Genomic DNA, 15,888 nt, shown 5'->3' with positions numbered 1-15,888 from the left:
TTCATACTCAATATTTTTAAATACCCTTCTATTTTACCTAAACTGTATGCTAACTATATGCTAGGAAAATGCACTTTTTTTGCTGTTGTGAATTAATCACTTTGTAGTAATGTATTGGGTTAAAATAAAGTTTAAGTGCTTAGCTTCTTGGATATATGATTTATGGTATGGTTGTTACAGTAGTATTAAATTGCACTTCTTTGAGGATGTGCATTGTACCCATCAATTACAACGAAAAACTGGATTGAGCTCAGATTAAAGAGCAGCTGCAGCTACTTAATTAACTAGATGGATTAGTGAGGATTGACATGAGGCACAATCCCTTCCACAGGACTATATTGTCCTGATGTGCAGTGAGAGTAAACAAAGACGACAAATCAAACTGGCTGTTATGCATGATAGTAATAAGCAATGTGCCCTGACTAGCCCTTCCTGTAGCATTGTTATAAATTAAGATAAGTTTCTAATCTTTGATTTTTTTATATGTAACTTGTTTTGCTTTAAATTTTATAAACATGTTTTATTCACCTAGGGTGTCGAAACAGTAATTCCTCATCATCTTCCAACAATGCATACAATGCAAACTCCTCTCAGCCACTGGCATCATATAACCTGGGTTCATTATCTTCAGGCTCTGGAGCTGGTGCTATTACCATGGCAGCAGCTCAAGCAGTACAAGCCACAGCACAGGTAAATATTCCTCCACATCCATAAAATATCTTTAAGAAAGCTGCCCTTCAGTGTCAGTCATGGAGAAAGACTTATGCTTTTATTTAATTTGAATTCTTTATGATCACTTTTTTCAATTAATTTGTCATAATATTATGTTACCCTTTATGTTGTGTTTTTGTGATGTGAGAAGGAAAGGAGGGTTTAGTGTGGACTTTTGTTCCATTAAGATGTTTCAACTATGATGTAAACTGGATAATACAGGGTGTACTTCCAAAAATGGGCACTCTCTGGTCCAGCAACATTCCTCACCTGGCAGGACCAGAGAGCCTGTGAGTCTAAGGGCAGGAGGGACAGCCAGACCAGGGCAACAGGGTTGGCAGCCTGTCTGGGTGCAGTTTGAGACCAGGGCTAAAGCTCCGCAGCAGCCTTTAGCAACCTGCAGTAGTGCGGGTTCAGGTTGCAGTCCCCTAGCAGCATGGGTCAGCATGGGGCCAGAGTTTCTTGGTGCACCGTCCCCCACTTCCCACAGTGCACAGGGCCAGGGAACCACAGCAGCCCCTGGGAGCATAGGGCTGGAGTTGAGCTCTGCAGCAGCCCGGGGCCAGGGTCAGAGCCTTGCCACAACCCGCTAGAGCCTGGGGCCAGGACCGGAGACTCACCGCAGCCTACTGGAGCCCGGGGCCAGATCTTGGCAACAGGGGCCAGAGCCTTTGCTGCGCAGGGAGCCAGCAGTAGCTGGGCAAGCAGCCCAACGAAGTTGCGGGGGGAGGAGGGAGGGATGAGGCAGGGTGCTAGCTGGAGCAGCCTGCTAATGGCAAGTGATGGAGCTTGGGGCCCGTTGCAGGAGACTGTCCCTGGTCCTACAAATTCTCTTGTTCGGGACCAGTCAAGTCCTGACAGTGCTGGACCCAGGAAGTCCAACTTGTAGCAGCCACTTAAATAAAATACTTTCATAGCAGGGTGACTTCTATAGGTCTGTAGGAACTGTATAATGTGTTTTATTCTGTATAGTGTGGTTTATATCTGTGTTTTTCCTTTAGATGAAGGAAGGAAGAAGAACATCCAGCTTAAAAGCCAGCTACGAAGCCTTTAAGAACAATGACTTTCAACTTGGGAGAGAGTTTTCATTATCCAGAGACTCAACTGGATATTCATCATCAGCTCTGGCATCTACATTAACACAAACATTAAGTTCATCAACCACAGATTCACGGAGTGGTCGAAAAAGCAAGTATGTTCTTTTGCTTAAGTATATTCATATTTTGTTTAGCTATCTTTAGCATTTTAACTGTCCATACAAACAGTGGGCACAGAATACTAAAATGTAGGTCCCAGATCCAATGAGGACTTAAATATCTAAATGTTGGGTTCTTGGCACCTCCGAGATTCCCTCCCTCTCTCCCCCAAATCACTGTTCTGCTGCTGCCTAGCTCTGGTGATGCCTACATTTTTCATTGTAAATGTTCTCTAGTGCCTAGTTACTGCTACTGGGCATGTTCACAGTGCCTGTCTTAAATCAGATGAAGAAGATCGTTCCTTAGAGATCTTGCCTGTGGGGCATTCTCAGAGTGCATCAACTCCACATAAAATGATCAGGGGACATCAGGGACAAAAGGAGCAGCACCTTCCTTTTATAATATTAAGCCTAGTGGTTTGAGAATTCGCCTGAGATTTGGGAAACCCTGTTTTGTTCCTCCCTGTCTTGATGAGAATGAATTTGAACATGAGTTTGCCATCTGTCAAGTGAATATCCTATTCACTGGACTATGGGACATTCAGATGTGGGCCTTTCTCAGTCGCCCCTGTTGGAACTCTTCTACTACAGGCAGTCCCCGGGTTATGTGGATCCGACTTATGTCGGATCCCTACTTAAGAATAGGGTGAGGGAACCCTGAACTAGCTGCGCGCCCCACCCCAGCAGACCAGAGAGACACGGAGCAAAGCTGCGGAGGACGCGGGCGGCGGGACCGTGGCGTGTCTCGGCAGTCCCGCCGCCCCCGTCCTCCGCGGCGAGAAAAGCCTGGTCTGCTGGGGGGAGGGGGGGGGGGGAGGAGGTGCAGCTAGTGGCCCCTCTCCCCTCCCCCAGCAGACCAGGCTTTTCTCGCCGCTGGTCAGTTTCAGCAGTGGCTGAATCAGGATGCCTGGGGTAGAGCAGCTGGGGGGCTGCCGGGTTGGTCCCACGGCACCGAGGGAGCCTGTAGTCAGCTGCTGGTCAGTTTCAGCAGCGGCTGAATCGGGGACACCTGGGGTACAATATGTACCAGTTCCGACTTACATACAAATTCAACTTAAGAACAAACCTACAGTCCCTATCTTGTACGTAACCCTGGGACTGCCTGTATTTATAAATATTTAAATAAGTATTGGGCCAGTGAGAGCGTGAGCATGGTTCTGTAGTCTAGTGGTTTGGGCATTTACCTAAGAGATGTGAAGCCCATGTTCATATCCCTCTCGTCATCCAGGAGCTGTGGGGAGTTGAACCAGGGTGTCATGAGTGGTGAGAGAAAATAAGATGTTGGCTGGTATTTGAGGCTATTTTGTTAACTTGTTTTTAAACATGATCTCTGCTATACTTGTGTTCTTTTGACATAGCATACATCAGAAAAAGAGAATTGCAATCTCATTCCAAGGCACAAATACTGCTCAATTTACAATTCTCAGTTTAAGTAACAGTATTTCTTATATTCAAAGAGCTTACAAAAACACTTTTCTTGTTGTAGTGTGTTAGTGTTTGAGGGGACTGGATGTAAAGATGACTATTCAAAATGCAGCTGTCTGTTACATATTATATATGCAACATAGATTAGTTTATATACAAATTCCCAATTATTACATTGGTTACTTGTGTATTAACAAGATCTATTGTTTACATTGATCTATGAACACCATTGGTGCAACAATTGTGAAGTATGTGTCAGTTGCCTTTGGCAGCTTTATCACATTCAATTCCATCAATTGGAATAATAGACTCTCCTCTTGTAAGGATACCAGAATACAAAGTCATTCTTAATCTCTGGCAAAGAGATGAAACATGCCCATCTGAATTCATGCTGCTTGCTGAATACAGTCTGTTTCAGAATGACACTTGATTACTGTAGCATGTGAAACCTCATCTAAGATTCTTTCCGGCACTCTCCTGAGCCTGGCTTCCTCATATTTCATTGAGTTCGCAGTAGAACGAACAGGTCTTACTAAATTCTTTCTGAAGTATATTTATTCTTTTTTTTTTTTTCCAGAAACAATAATAAGTCTTCGAGCCAGCAGTCCTCATCGTCATCGTCATCTTCATCTCTGTCATCATGTTCTTCATCATCTGCTCTCGCACAAGAACTATCTCAGCAAACAGCAGCAATACCAGAGTCTGATTCTAACAACCAAGTTGATTGGACCTATGATCCAAATGAGCCACGTTACTGCATTTGTAATCAGGTAAGTGCTCTCTCTATTGAGTTCTAACTCAGCAACACTACAGTGCTGCTTCACTATAATTTCACCCTTTCAGCCCATAAGTTTTGGTTTGTATAGTGTGAAACTCAGATGGTTGAAATTAATTGATAGATCTCAGCTCAGTTCAAACCCTTGTAGGGATGTAAGAGTTTAACCGGTTAAGTGTTAGCCTCTTGGTAAATCCCAACAGTTACACTCTTCATGTGGCTGCTGGCAGTCGTGGGAGCTGTGGTGGCCCTGGCAGGCCTGGGAGTACTGGCAGCCCTGTGTAGCTTATATTGCAGAGCCCCCAACACAACCAGCCCCCTGAAAGCAGGGCTGGTAACAAGAAGCTAGCTCAAAGTCGGCACCTGGCATGTACTGGCTCCCAGCTGCTAGCCCTGCTCCAAGAAGCTGGCTGTCGCCCTGCACCACAGGCTCTGCAACAGAGCCTGAAGCGCAGATAACCACTAGGATTTTTAACGGTTACATAGTTACATTTTTAACTTTTTTTACATCCCTTGTATTACTTTGTATGTTTGGTTGTTATTTTTAAAAGTACAATGAATATATTTTAGTTGTATTTGCCCCAAATCATACTGTATACTACAATTAAATCAAAACCACTGTGAAGCTGAGTATATGTATTACTTGCAATAGCCAATACTAGTTTACCTCCCCCTTAAGTTTTTTAGGAAAAAATAATAACATAATGATGGTAGATAGTAATGGCCTTGTAGTACAGGCATTCCCTGGGTTATGTACAAGATAGGGACTATAGGTTTGTTCTTAAGTTGAATTTGTATGTAAGTCGGAACTGGCTCCAGCTTCAGCTGCTGCCACTGAAACTGACCAGGGGCTGACTACAGGAAGCAGGAGGCAGAGTTGCTCTGCCTCCAGCTTCCTGGAATCAGCCTGATCAGTTTCAACAGCTGCTGAATCTGGAGTCTGGGACAGAACAGCTGGGGCGCTGCCCGGTAGGTTCCCACAGGACCAACCCGGCAGCACCCCAGCTGCTCTACCTGAGGCGTCCCGCAACAAAAGCCTGGTCTGCTGGGGGGGGGGGGGGGGGCACTAGCTGCGCCCCCTCCCCCCCCAGCACACCAGGGAGACCCGAGCAAAGCCGCACAGGCGGAGGGACCCCGCCGCCCGTGTGGCTTTGCTCCTGTCTCCCTGGTCTGCTGGGGGGGTCCAGCAAAGCCGCTGGACCCCCCCCCCAGCAGACCAGGGGGACAGGAGCAAAGCCGCCCAGGCGGCAGGGGTCCCGCTGCCTGGGCTGCTTTGCTTCTGGACAAACGAGCAAAGCTGCCCAGGTGGCGGCTTTGCTCGGGTGTCCCTGGTCTGCTGGGGGGGTCCAGCGGCTTTGCTGGACCCCCCCAGCAGACCAGGGAGACCGGGAGAAGCTTTTCTCGCCCCGGAGGACACGGGTGGCGACCCGTTCGTAAGCGCGGATCCGACGTAAGCGCGGATCCGACGTAAGCGCGGATCCGACGTAAGCGCGGATCCGACGTAAGCGCGGATCCGACGTAAGCGCGGATCCGACGTAAGTCGGGGACTGCCTGTACTTGGAAATGGCAGATATAGTCAAGCATACAAGGACTATATTTCAAAACATTCTCCTTTTTCAGTTGTTTTTAGTTATCCCCATAACCTCTATAGGCAACTACTTTGCGGTTGTGAAGACTCTGGATATTTTTGGGTGTTTGTATGCTATACTTCTCCTTCGAGTGGTCCCCGTGGGTGCTCCACTCTGGGTGCTGGTGCGTCCTCGCGCCGGCGACCGGAGACTTTTCTAGCTGTTTCTGCCGCGGCGCGCAGGCGCCGTGGCGCCCTCTAGTGTTGTTCGAACTGAAGGGCGCCTGCGCGCGCGCGGCTCCTCAGTTCCTTCTCTACCGTCCTCGGCAGCAGACGGAGCTCTCTCTCTGCCAATTCTGTCAGAGAAAAACAGTTAAAATTATCGTTTTTACCCCCCTCTTTCCTCACTATCCAAGTTCTTAGACCCCCCCTAACCAGTTAAACCAAAAAAAAAAAAAAAAAAAAAAAAAAAAAAAAGTTTTTCCCCGGTTGCGGTTCGCCGCTTGTTCCCCAGCCCTTCATGCCCGGCTCGCCGGGCTTTAAGCGCTGCGAATCATGTCGGGACGCCATGCCGGCGTCCGACGGACACTCTGCGTGCATTAAGTGTCTCGGGGAGGCACACCAGACGCAGAAGTGCCAGCACTGCTCTAAGCTAACAGCCAGAGCGCGACGTGACAGAGCCAACAGACTCACGACTCTCTTATACGAGAAGTCGCTCCGTCCCTCCTCAGACGACTCGCCTCAGCAAGCTAAGGGTATGGAGAAAGATCAGCCTCCTACCCATTCTTCCTCCGCGACACCAAAGTCCGCTCTCCCTCCGGCCTCAGCTATGTCCTCAGGATCGCCGGTGAGCACTGTGGACATGCCGGGAACCTCCGGTGCGCCGCGGTCTAAGACGCAGGCACCGCATAAGAGAGCTCATTCTGAGCCGAATCAAAAGGCAACGGCACCGGCCGCTTCGGCACCTAAGCCGTCATCGGCTCCGACGGCACCGTCTATGGAGCGCTCGGTACCGAAACAACACCTAACGGCACCGGGCCCTGCACCGAAGAAAGCCCGCACCGAAAGCCTATCCAGTAAAACCTCGGTGCAGAGAGGTACGTCGGCACCGACATCACCGCCGAAACCGCACCGTTCGGCACCCTCTCAAAGCCGAAGCCGGTACCGATCCCCGGTGCGGAGTCACACCCCGTCGGCACCGCCATCCCCGGCTTCCTCCATCCATTCTACCAGATCACACCATTCTTCAGCTAGTGGCATCGGAACCGAACCTAGAAGCAGATTCTCATCACAACATTCCAGCCCTTCTCAAAGACTTCCATCCTGGCAAATGCCTGCGGTTCAGTACGCATACCCTCCCCCCCCGCACCAATGGTATCCACACCAATACCCATATCCACCACCGCCATACGCCACACAATGGCAACCGTGGAGTCCACACCCAAAGAGGTCTCATCACCGACCCTCATCTACAGTCTCTAGGCCACCTCCAGCCTCTCCTCCTGCTACCACATCCGCTACAGAGCCAAACTCTCCTGCTCCTTCAGATGGCCATGATTCACTTTCTGACGGCGAGACCAGATCTCCGATGCATAACTCTTCTTCCTCCCCAGACGAAGCGGTCACCACTGATGCCCCACCGTCGGGAGATGACACTAAAAAGTTTCAAGAGCTCTTTAAACGAGTAGCACTAGCTCAAGAAAAAGATCTTCAGGAGGTCCAGGTCAAACAATATCGACTTCTCCGCTCACTTCAACCCCCAACAGCTACCAGAATCGCCATCCCGATGGATGAGGCTATTATGGACCCAGCCAACAACATTTGGCAAACGCCAGCGTCCATTACACCAACAAACAAGAGAATAGACCGCAAATATTTTATCGCTCCCAAGGATATGGACTTTCTGTTCACCCATCCACCCCCTAACTCCCTGGTAGTAGATTCGGTCCGACACAAGGGTAAACAGCCTAATTTAAGATCAACCCCACAAGACAGGGATCACAAAAAGGTGGACATTATGGGCCGAAAGGTCTATTCTTCTTCCACACTACTCCTTAGAGCGGCCAATTATACCGCTATGCTGGCAGACTATGATAATGCCAATTATGCGAAGCTCCAGGACCTTCTTCAACATCTCCCGGAGCATAAACGCCCAACCCTCCGTAGCATTATGCAGGAGGGCCTGGCCATTTCACGCACAGCTTTACAGTCAGCCATGGACGTGGCAGACACTGCGGCTCGAATTACAGCCTCCGCAATAGTCCTACGCCGAATGTCATGGCTACAACCCTCTGGCGTCCCTAGGGACCTTCAACAAAAGGTCGAGGATTTACCCTTTGATCGCACCAATCTATTTGCATCCAAGACCGATGAGGTGCTACATTCTATGAAGGACTCCCGTACAACCCTTAGAACTCTAGGAATGTACACTCCTCCCTTTAGGAGGAATAGATACCAGCCTTACCAACGACCCAGGGAACCATTCCGTCAACAGCCCAAATACGATTTCCGTAAACAAAGACCACTTCGCCGTAGACCTCAGCGTCAACAGCAACATGCCACACCTCATCCCCCGGCTGGCAAGCAGCAGGTTTGAAGGCCTGGTCGAGAGCCAGGAGGCCAATCCGTCGACCCTCCCGATAGCTACCCTACAATTTCATTACCCCCTCCGAGCCTTTTTCCACCAATGGTCCCTCATTACCTCGGACAAGTGGGTTTTGAATCTAGTTCAGTCTGGCTACGTCATCCCCTTTACCTCTACCCCGCCCAACCACCCTCCTACCCTTCCCTCTTTCAGGGACCCCTCTCACGAAACCGCACTCCTACAGGAAGTCTCACGCCTCATTCAACTGGGCGCAGTAGAACACGTACCAACACAATTCCGCGGCCGGGGATTCTACTCGACGTACTTCTTAACCCAGAAGAAGACAGGAGGCTGGCGTCCCATTTTAGATCTCAGGCGCCTCAACAAATACATCGCATACCACCGTTTCAAGATGGTTACCCTTTCAACTATCATTCCCTCTCTCGACCAACACGATTGGCTTTCGGCTCTCGACCTTCAAGACGCGTACTTCCATATTACAATTCATCCTGCTCACAGACGCTTTCTACGATTTATAGTGGGTACCCAACATTACCAATACAGAGTACTCCCGTTTGGCCTTTCTACGGCTCCCAGGGTATTCTCCAAGACTCTATCAGTCGTAATGGCCTTCCTCCGACGCCAAGGCATCATAATATTTCCATACCTGGACGATTGCCTCATAAAAGCTGCGTCTTTCCAAGAGGCAAAGGCCATGACAGACACCACAATAGACCTCCTACTCAGTCTCGGATTCCACATAAATTACGCAAAATCCACTTTGCGTCCCACACAGAAACTGGAATTCATAGGCGCCCTCCTCGATACAATCACAGCAAGGGCCACTCTTCCCGATCACAGGTTCGCAACGATATGCGACCTTGTCCGAGCAACACAGGCGGCACCTACTGTCACGATCCGCCATTGCCTCAAAATCCTAGGGCACATGGCCTCTACGACTTACGTCGTCAATCTCGCCAGACTCCACATGAGGCCCCTTCAGTCCTGGCTCGCTACGGTATACAAACCTTTCAGAGACCAAATGAGCAAGCATGTTGCGATCCCACCTCGCGTTATCAACTCCATGCTCTGGTGGACAACCCCTCAAAACATGCTACACGGTGTCCCCTTTCAACGTCCAGCGCCTACTCTAACACTCATAACGGACGCATCACTCATGGGATGGGGGGCTCATCTGGGAACCATCACAGCCCAAGGCAAATGGTCGTTCGTAGAGCAAGCACTCCACATCAACATTCTCGAGCTACGGGCAGTCAGATACGCATGCCAGCATTTCACTCAGCACATAGCTCACAAGACCATCACCATTATGACGGACAATACCACATGCATGTATTACATCAACCGTCAGGGTGGCGCTCGCTCCCCTTCTCTATGCTCGGAAGCCACCAAATTTTGGACCTGGTGCCTATCCCATGGGGTCACCCCCTCTGCAGTATACCTTCCCGGAATACTCAATGTCACAGCAGACACCTTAAGTCGCACATTCATGGACCAGCACGAGTGGGAGATCGACAAACGCGCCCTCACACCGATCTTCCGTCTTTGGGGCCATCCAGAAGTGGACCTTTTCGCTACAAAGAACAATCGCAAGTGCCACCTCTACTGCTCCAGGGGAGCCCTGGGCAGGAATTCCCTCGGAGATGCCCTTTCCATCGCATGGAACGCCTCCCTTCTCTACGCCTTTCCCCCCCTCCCACTCCTGCACAGAGTCCTAGACAAGATCAGATTGAGTCAGGCACGCGTGATTTTGGTGGCACCTGCTTGGCCCAGACGAACATGGTATCCTTACCTCCTCAAAATGATGATAGCAGAACCGTATCCCTTCCCTCCACGCTGCGACCTCCTCTCACAAGATCACGGTCAAACCCTTCACCCGGACATCACCAGGCTGAAGCTCCACGCTTGGCTCCTTCATGGCTCCATGATGCCGAAACTGCCTGCTCAGAACAAGTAAGGCACATATTAATTAATAGTCGCAGATGCTCTACTAGGAAGACCTACCGCTACAAGTGGACGCGTTTTTCCCTATGGTATGCTCAGACTCATGCAGACCCACCACACCTTGCTCCAATACATGACTTATTGGACTACTTACTCTCTCTGAAACATTCCGGTCTAGCACTTAGTACTATCAAGGTCCATGCCGCAGCCATAGCAGCTTTCCACCATCACCCTCCAAGCTCTTCTTTCCTCGCTGACCCAATAACCAAGCGCTTCTTCAAAGGCCTGCAGAACACCTTTCCTCCGGTTCGTCCACCAGTCCCCATTTGGGACCTGAACCATGTCCTCAAAAGCCTCACAAAACCCCCGTTCGAGCCGATAGCAACCTGCTCGTTCTCTCATTTGTCGATGAAGGTGGCTTTCCTAGTCGCCATCACCTCCAGTCGGAGGGTGAGTGAGCTTGCAGCTCTGATGGCTGACCCCCCATATACTGTGTTTTTACAGGACAGGGTGGTACTTAGACCCCACCCTAAGTTCCTACCCAAAGTACTCTCTCCCTTCCACGTGAATGAACCCATACACTTACCTGCATTCTTTCCTAAACCACACACTGAACCGTCCCACGCCGTGTGGCACACTCTCGACGTCCGACGAGCTTTGGCGTTTTACATAGATCGCACGAGACCATGGCGGGCCTCGCCTAGACTCTTCATCTCATACGCGAATAGATCTAAGGGACAAGCAGTCTCATCTCAAAGAATCTCTAAATGGATTACATCCTGCATCAAGACCTCTTATACTTTATATAACAAAGATTTACCTGGACTTATCACAGCTCATTCCACTAGAGCAGTGGCTGCCACGACCGCTTTTCTCCATAATGTACCATTACAAGACATTTGCAACGCCGCTACCTGGTCATCCGACCATTCCTTTGCACAACACTATGCTCTCTCCACCTCGATAGCATCTTCTATGGCGGTTGGACAAGCAGTGCTGTCTACAGTTACTACCACACGGCTCCAAACCCACCTCCGCGAGCCGACAACTGCTGTGTAGTCACCCAGAGTGGAGCACCCACGGGGACCACTCGAAGGAGAAGAAAGAGTTACTCACCTTGTGCAGTAACGGTTGTTCTTCGAGATGTGTCCCCGTGGGTGCTCCACTACCCTCCCTCCTTCCCCTGCTTGGAGCCTGATGCTCTGGTGGGTAGAGAAGGAACGGAGGAGCCGCGCGCGCGCAGGCGCCCTTCAGTTCGAACAACACTAGAGGGCGCCACGGCGCCTGCGCGCCGCGGCAGAAACAGCTAGAAAAGTCTCCGGTCGCCGGCGCGAGGACGCACCAGCACCCAGAGTGGAGCACCCACGGGGACACATCTCGAAGAACAACCGTTACTGCACAAGGTGAGTAACTCTTTCTTCTGAAACAGTTAAGAATTCCAGTTCTAAAATGCTATCAGTATACACTTGTAAGTGACAAGACTAATGGGTTGACTGCTGAATCACTAGTATTATTCTGTAGCTGTTCCCATGTGTGGAGTTCTCTTGATTCTTTGCTAATGGTTACATCAAAACTTTGTCAAGCTGCCTTTTTACTAGGCACACATTCCCCTTTTTTATACAGGTGCACTTAATTTTATATGCAGGATTTGTTTAATCATAGTTTATTAGTTAATCTTAAGCAGTTTTTGTAGGTAAATTTTCCCTTGTATTTGATCAGTTTTACTTTAGGTTTTTGGATGATTTCAACAAGATTGCCAAGTCCATTTTTAGTTAAAATAGGAGGGGCAAGTTAGGAAGGTAGAGCTGGGGAAAAAGGTCCAAGCATGTCTGTATTTCAGAAAAGCAAGTTTTTATACAACCTAAAATGAATAGTTGTATCTAAAAACATAAAAAATTCCAGTGGAAACTTTTTTTTTGTATTTGTGTGTGTGTTTTTTAAACAAGTGTGCAATTTGATAGTGTTTGCAATTTTTGAATCTGAAAATGTAGAATGGTTGTTATTGAGGTATCAGGCAGATATTAGAAGTACTCAGACTGAGTGCTGGCTCTCCTATGTCCAACCTCAGATATGTATGACTTTCACTTTTTTTTTTGCATAAGTGCAAGCCATTTGTACTTTAATATTAATTCCTCTCTTAAATCTAGTGTTGAAAATGTCACTGAAACATGTAGGTTGGCAGTATCCTGATTATTACAGAATTTATACAGGAAAACGACTAGTTTTATGGTAATTAAAAATGCTGATTCTTCACTATATTAATAGCTTGAATTTCCTCCTTGAACTAGGTGTCCTATGGTGAAATGGTGGGCTGCGATAACCAAGATGTAAGTAGCAAAATGCTAAAGACATGGGGAATGATAATTGTTTTGTTAACTACTGTGCACATGCACTGGAAGTAGTTTTTATTAGTGTTTTCATCTGGCTAAAATAGCTTGTATATTCCAGTTTTCAGTTTAAAATAAAAAAACTGATAAAACTTCCAGTATTTTTTCAAGAATCTGTTTTACAAAAGCAAAAAAAAAAAAAAAAAAGGAAGGGCAAGAGGAAGGACAAGGAAAAAGGGACTTATAGCAACTAGTAACCAGAATGCAACTTCTAGTCTGTATTCCTTCTTGCTTATGGTCTGTGGTTCACTTCTGGGTCAGCAGAAGTTTGATAAGCAGCTTTGTGTGTGTATTCATGGAGAGATTGCATACTTTGCTACTTCACTCTTGCTACCATTGTATTTCCTACTGCTTCACTGTGTGTCATTGAGTGTTCTAACACTTAACATAAGTGACAACCAGGGCAACTATTCCAGAGAGCTCAGCTGTTCAACAATATATAAAGCAAAATTAAGGGATTAGCACAATAGAAATTGGTGCAGTTTATAGTGCAGATTCACAGGTAATATAAACACATTGTGAACTAGATGTTCGATCACAATGTGTAAAGGTTAGTCTACAGTTTGGTCTTCAAGGTTGTTAATTGCAGCCTGTACTAGCATGCTGTAATGTAACACCCACGTGTGGATGCTGTAAGCATGAAATAAGAGGTATCTAGTTCATGTTAATTTAGTACTGTTAAAAGAGGGCTACATGTAATTCAAAGTAAGTATCTTCTTTTTTTACCCACAGCATACACCTATTGGAGTTACAGCACAGCATGCTAGTTTACACTGCAGCTTACATCCCCATAGTCCGAACTGCACAACTACATTGTAGGGATGTAAGCAACTAGTTGACTATTCACTTATTGGATAGTCGACTGGTGATGCAACTAGTTGCTTCTCCCCCCCTTGCTGCCTTTTGTATATTTCAAAAACAGAAGCCCTGCAGCACTCCCTGTGGCCCTGTGCTACCCCTACTTTCAGGGCTCTTGTACATTTCAAAGGTACAGGTGCTGCAGGAAGTGCAGAGCCAATCCCCTGCTGGCCCAGCACTCCCTGCTAGGCTTCCACTTTTGAACGGTAGCAAGAGCCCACACCTATATGCTCTTGCTACAGTTCCAAGGCGGAGGCGCCCTTATAGTCTAATTGAATAGTTGATGGAAATCCCATCGACTATTTGATTAGTTTATTAATCTAAATTTAACATCCCTACTATGTTGGGCATAGCCTCAGACATGAGTAGAAGTTAAATGTGCTTGTGGTTTTAAGTGTATAATGAGAATAAGTGTGCATGCTAGTTCAATTGCTGTTTAGGAAGCTTATTCCTTTTTTTCCTGTGTTTGTTGGTTCCTCTTAATATTCCTCATATTTAAACAACACCTGACAATTCACCTTATGTAATTCTAACTTAGTGCTGTTTTGTTTGTTGATGTCATGTGGGTTATCCAAATTTAACTTTTTAAAGCTCGTCTGTTGTCCAGACCTTTATAAAAGGTGATTAATTGTATTATTTTAATCCTATAACTTGATTGTTTAAAACACACTTTCTAAGCATGATTTAAACATTTACATATTTCTTGGTGCATGGTTTCCACGTGTTATGGTTCAAATTTTATATCATCGGTACTTATTGTTGGAAGTGCACATTAGGAAATGTAACTTTGTGTAGAGGATGCCTCTCATTTTGCTGACTCTGATTCTTATTCTTCATAATATCCATTTCTTGCCACAGATGCAATACGACTTTCTCTGTTTTGTTTTGTTTTTGTTAATAGTGCCCAATAGAGTGGTTCCATTATGGCTGTGTTGGATTGACGGAGGCACCAAAAGGAAAATGGTATTGTCCACAGTGTACTGCTGCAATGAAGAGAAGAGGCAGTCGACATAAATAAGTTTCTTCATTTGGAAAACAAATGATATCCCACAAATTTTATAGAGGACTTTAAAAAAAATTACATTTTGCAACCACTTAAAGAAGGATTAATATAGCAATCATAAAATCTTGAACTATTAGTTTTGCTAGTTGTGTTTTAATATTGTAAGTAAATTATTTATGCACTACTGATGTGCTATAAATATTATTCCAGTTAGCCTTGGATTGTTCCAGTGGCCAACATATGCAGACATTTGTACTCTCAAACCATTTTCTCAGAGCAGTGGGCATTCAACAATAATTCAGTCTTCAAATAATTCTAACAAGAAGATTTTAATGTATGTTTTATATTCAACAGACATATTCTGCTGCATGTACTGTACTCAAGAGCTGTTATATAACAGTATGTATATAAATGGTGCAAAAAGTCAGTGTATCTAAAAAGAATATAAGGCAGTTGTTTTTAAAATGCCTTTATAGCTTTGTTTCTTTGTGAAACTAAATTCAGCAGGCTGAAGAAAATGGTTCTTGTATAAAACGGGCTGGTGTCCTCTAGAGTACTTGGGTACATAAAAACAAACTCCTGTAGAGTAAAAGCAAATTTGTGCCATTAGTCTTTATATGTCTCTGCACCAAACATGGTGCAGATCATAAGAAAAAGGGTGTTAAAGTGATAAATTTTTTATACCAAATGTGTTTATTTTTTTGTGCAAGTAATCCTTTAAATTGGAATTGTATTAGGTGTTAAAAATAAAAAAAATACAAATTCAGATGTTGATATTGATGCTTTGCATACTTTGTTGGAAAAGAATAAAACCTCAGAATTAATCTGTCACTGGAAATTTGTCTTTGAAGACTATAGTTTTATATAATGCCTAAAAAGCCTAGGTGAAGGCGTTAGACTTCAGAGGAAGGGTATCGTATGTATGATGAGCTTATAAAAAGGACTTTTCCCCATAGATTCTAATGTAAGCAGGCCATATGACTTAAGCATTTGAGGTGAGTGTGTTGAGGATATGGCTGGATGCAGGAAGGAGTTATCAGGAGCAGAGACAAAGCACACAGCACTGTGGAGATTCCAGTCCAGGCAGCAGTTCAACATCATAGAGAAGCCTGATGGAGGTCTATCGAGGTTAGGGCACCTATTGATTGCATCAGTTCAGGATTGAGAGGACACAAATGTGGCTTAAAACAACTTAAGTCCTTCTTCCTCTGGGCTAGTAGTTCTGTCTCTTGAAGTAGCACAAACTCATTGCTGTATTAAATCATACTGTGTCAAAGTTCCTTACCTATAATTGAAAGAGAAAACATCTGTATTTCTGTCCATTTGTTTACTTTGAATAGTGTGCGTATTTCCTTCTACTAGCCAGTTTCTCTTGTCCTTTCATGCAGCAGCAAGGAATAGAAAAACACAAAAATAGA

At 46.2% G+C, this 15,888-nt stretch overlaps 1 protein-coding gene across 4 annotated transcripts in view; it reads left to right on the top strand.

Annotated features, from left to right (window-relative positions):
- Window positions 1–15,299, top strand: part of ING3 (inhibitor of growth family member 3) — a 36,958-nt gene extending 21,659 nt beyond the window's left edge. For all 4 annotated transcript variants that reach the window (XM_006122560.4, XM_006122561.4, XM_006122562.4 and 1 more), the window contains 5 exons: window positions 533–690; window positions 1,713–1,903; window positions 3,909–4,101; window positions 12,511–12,549; window positions 14,369–15,299. In XM_006122560.4, coding sequence (XP_006122622.1) covers window positions 533–690; window positions 1,713–1,903; window positions 3,909–4,101; window positions 12,511–12,549; window positions 14,369–14,485 — 698 coding nt within the window. In that variant the 3' untranslated portion in view covers window positions 14,486–15,299. The remainder of the gene's footprint in view (window positions 1–532; window positions 691–1,712; window positions 1,904–3,908; window positions 4,102–12,510; window positions 12,550–14,368) is intronic.
- Window positions 15,300–15,888: the final 589 nt, after the last annotated feature.

The sequence above is a fragment of the Pelodiscus sinensis genome, chromosome 1 (genome assembly GCF_049634645.1).
Source record: "Pelodiscus sinensis isolate JC-2024 chromosome 1, ASM4963464v1, whole genome shotgun sequence".
Taxonomy (NCBI): Eukaryota; Metazoa; Chordata; order Testudines; family Trionychidae; genus Pelodiscus; species Pelodiscus sinensis.
The sequence above is the reverse complement of the archived record's forward strand: the minus strand, read 5'-3'. Positions and strand labels throughout refer to the sequence as shown.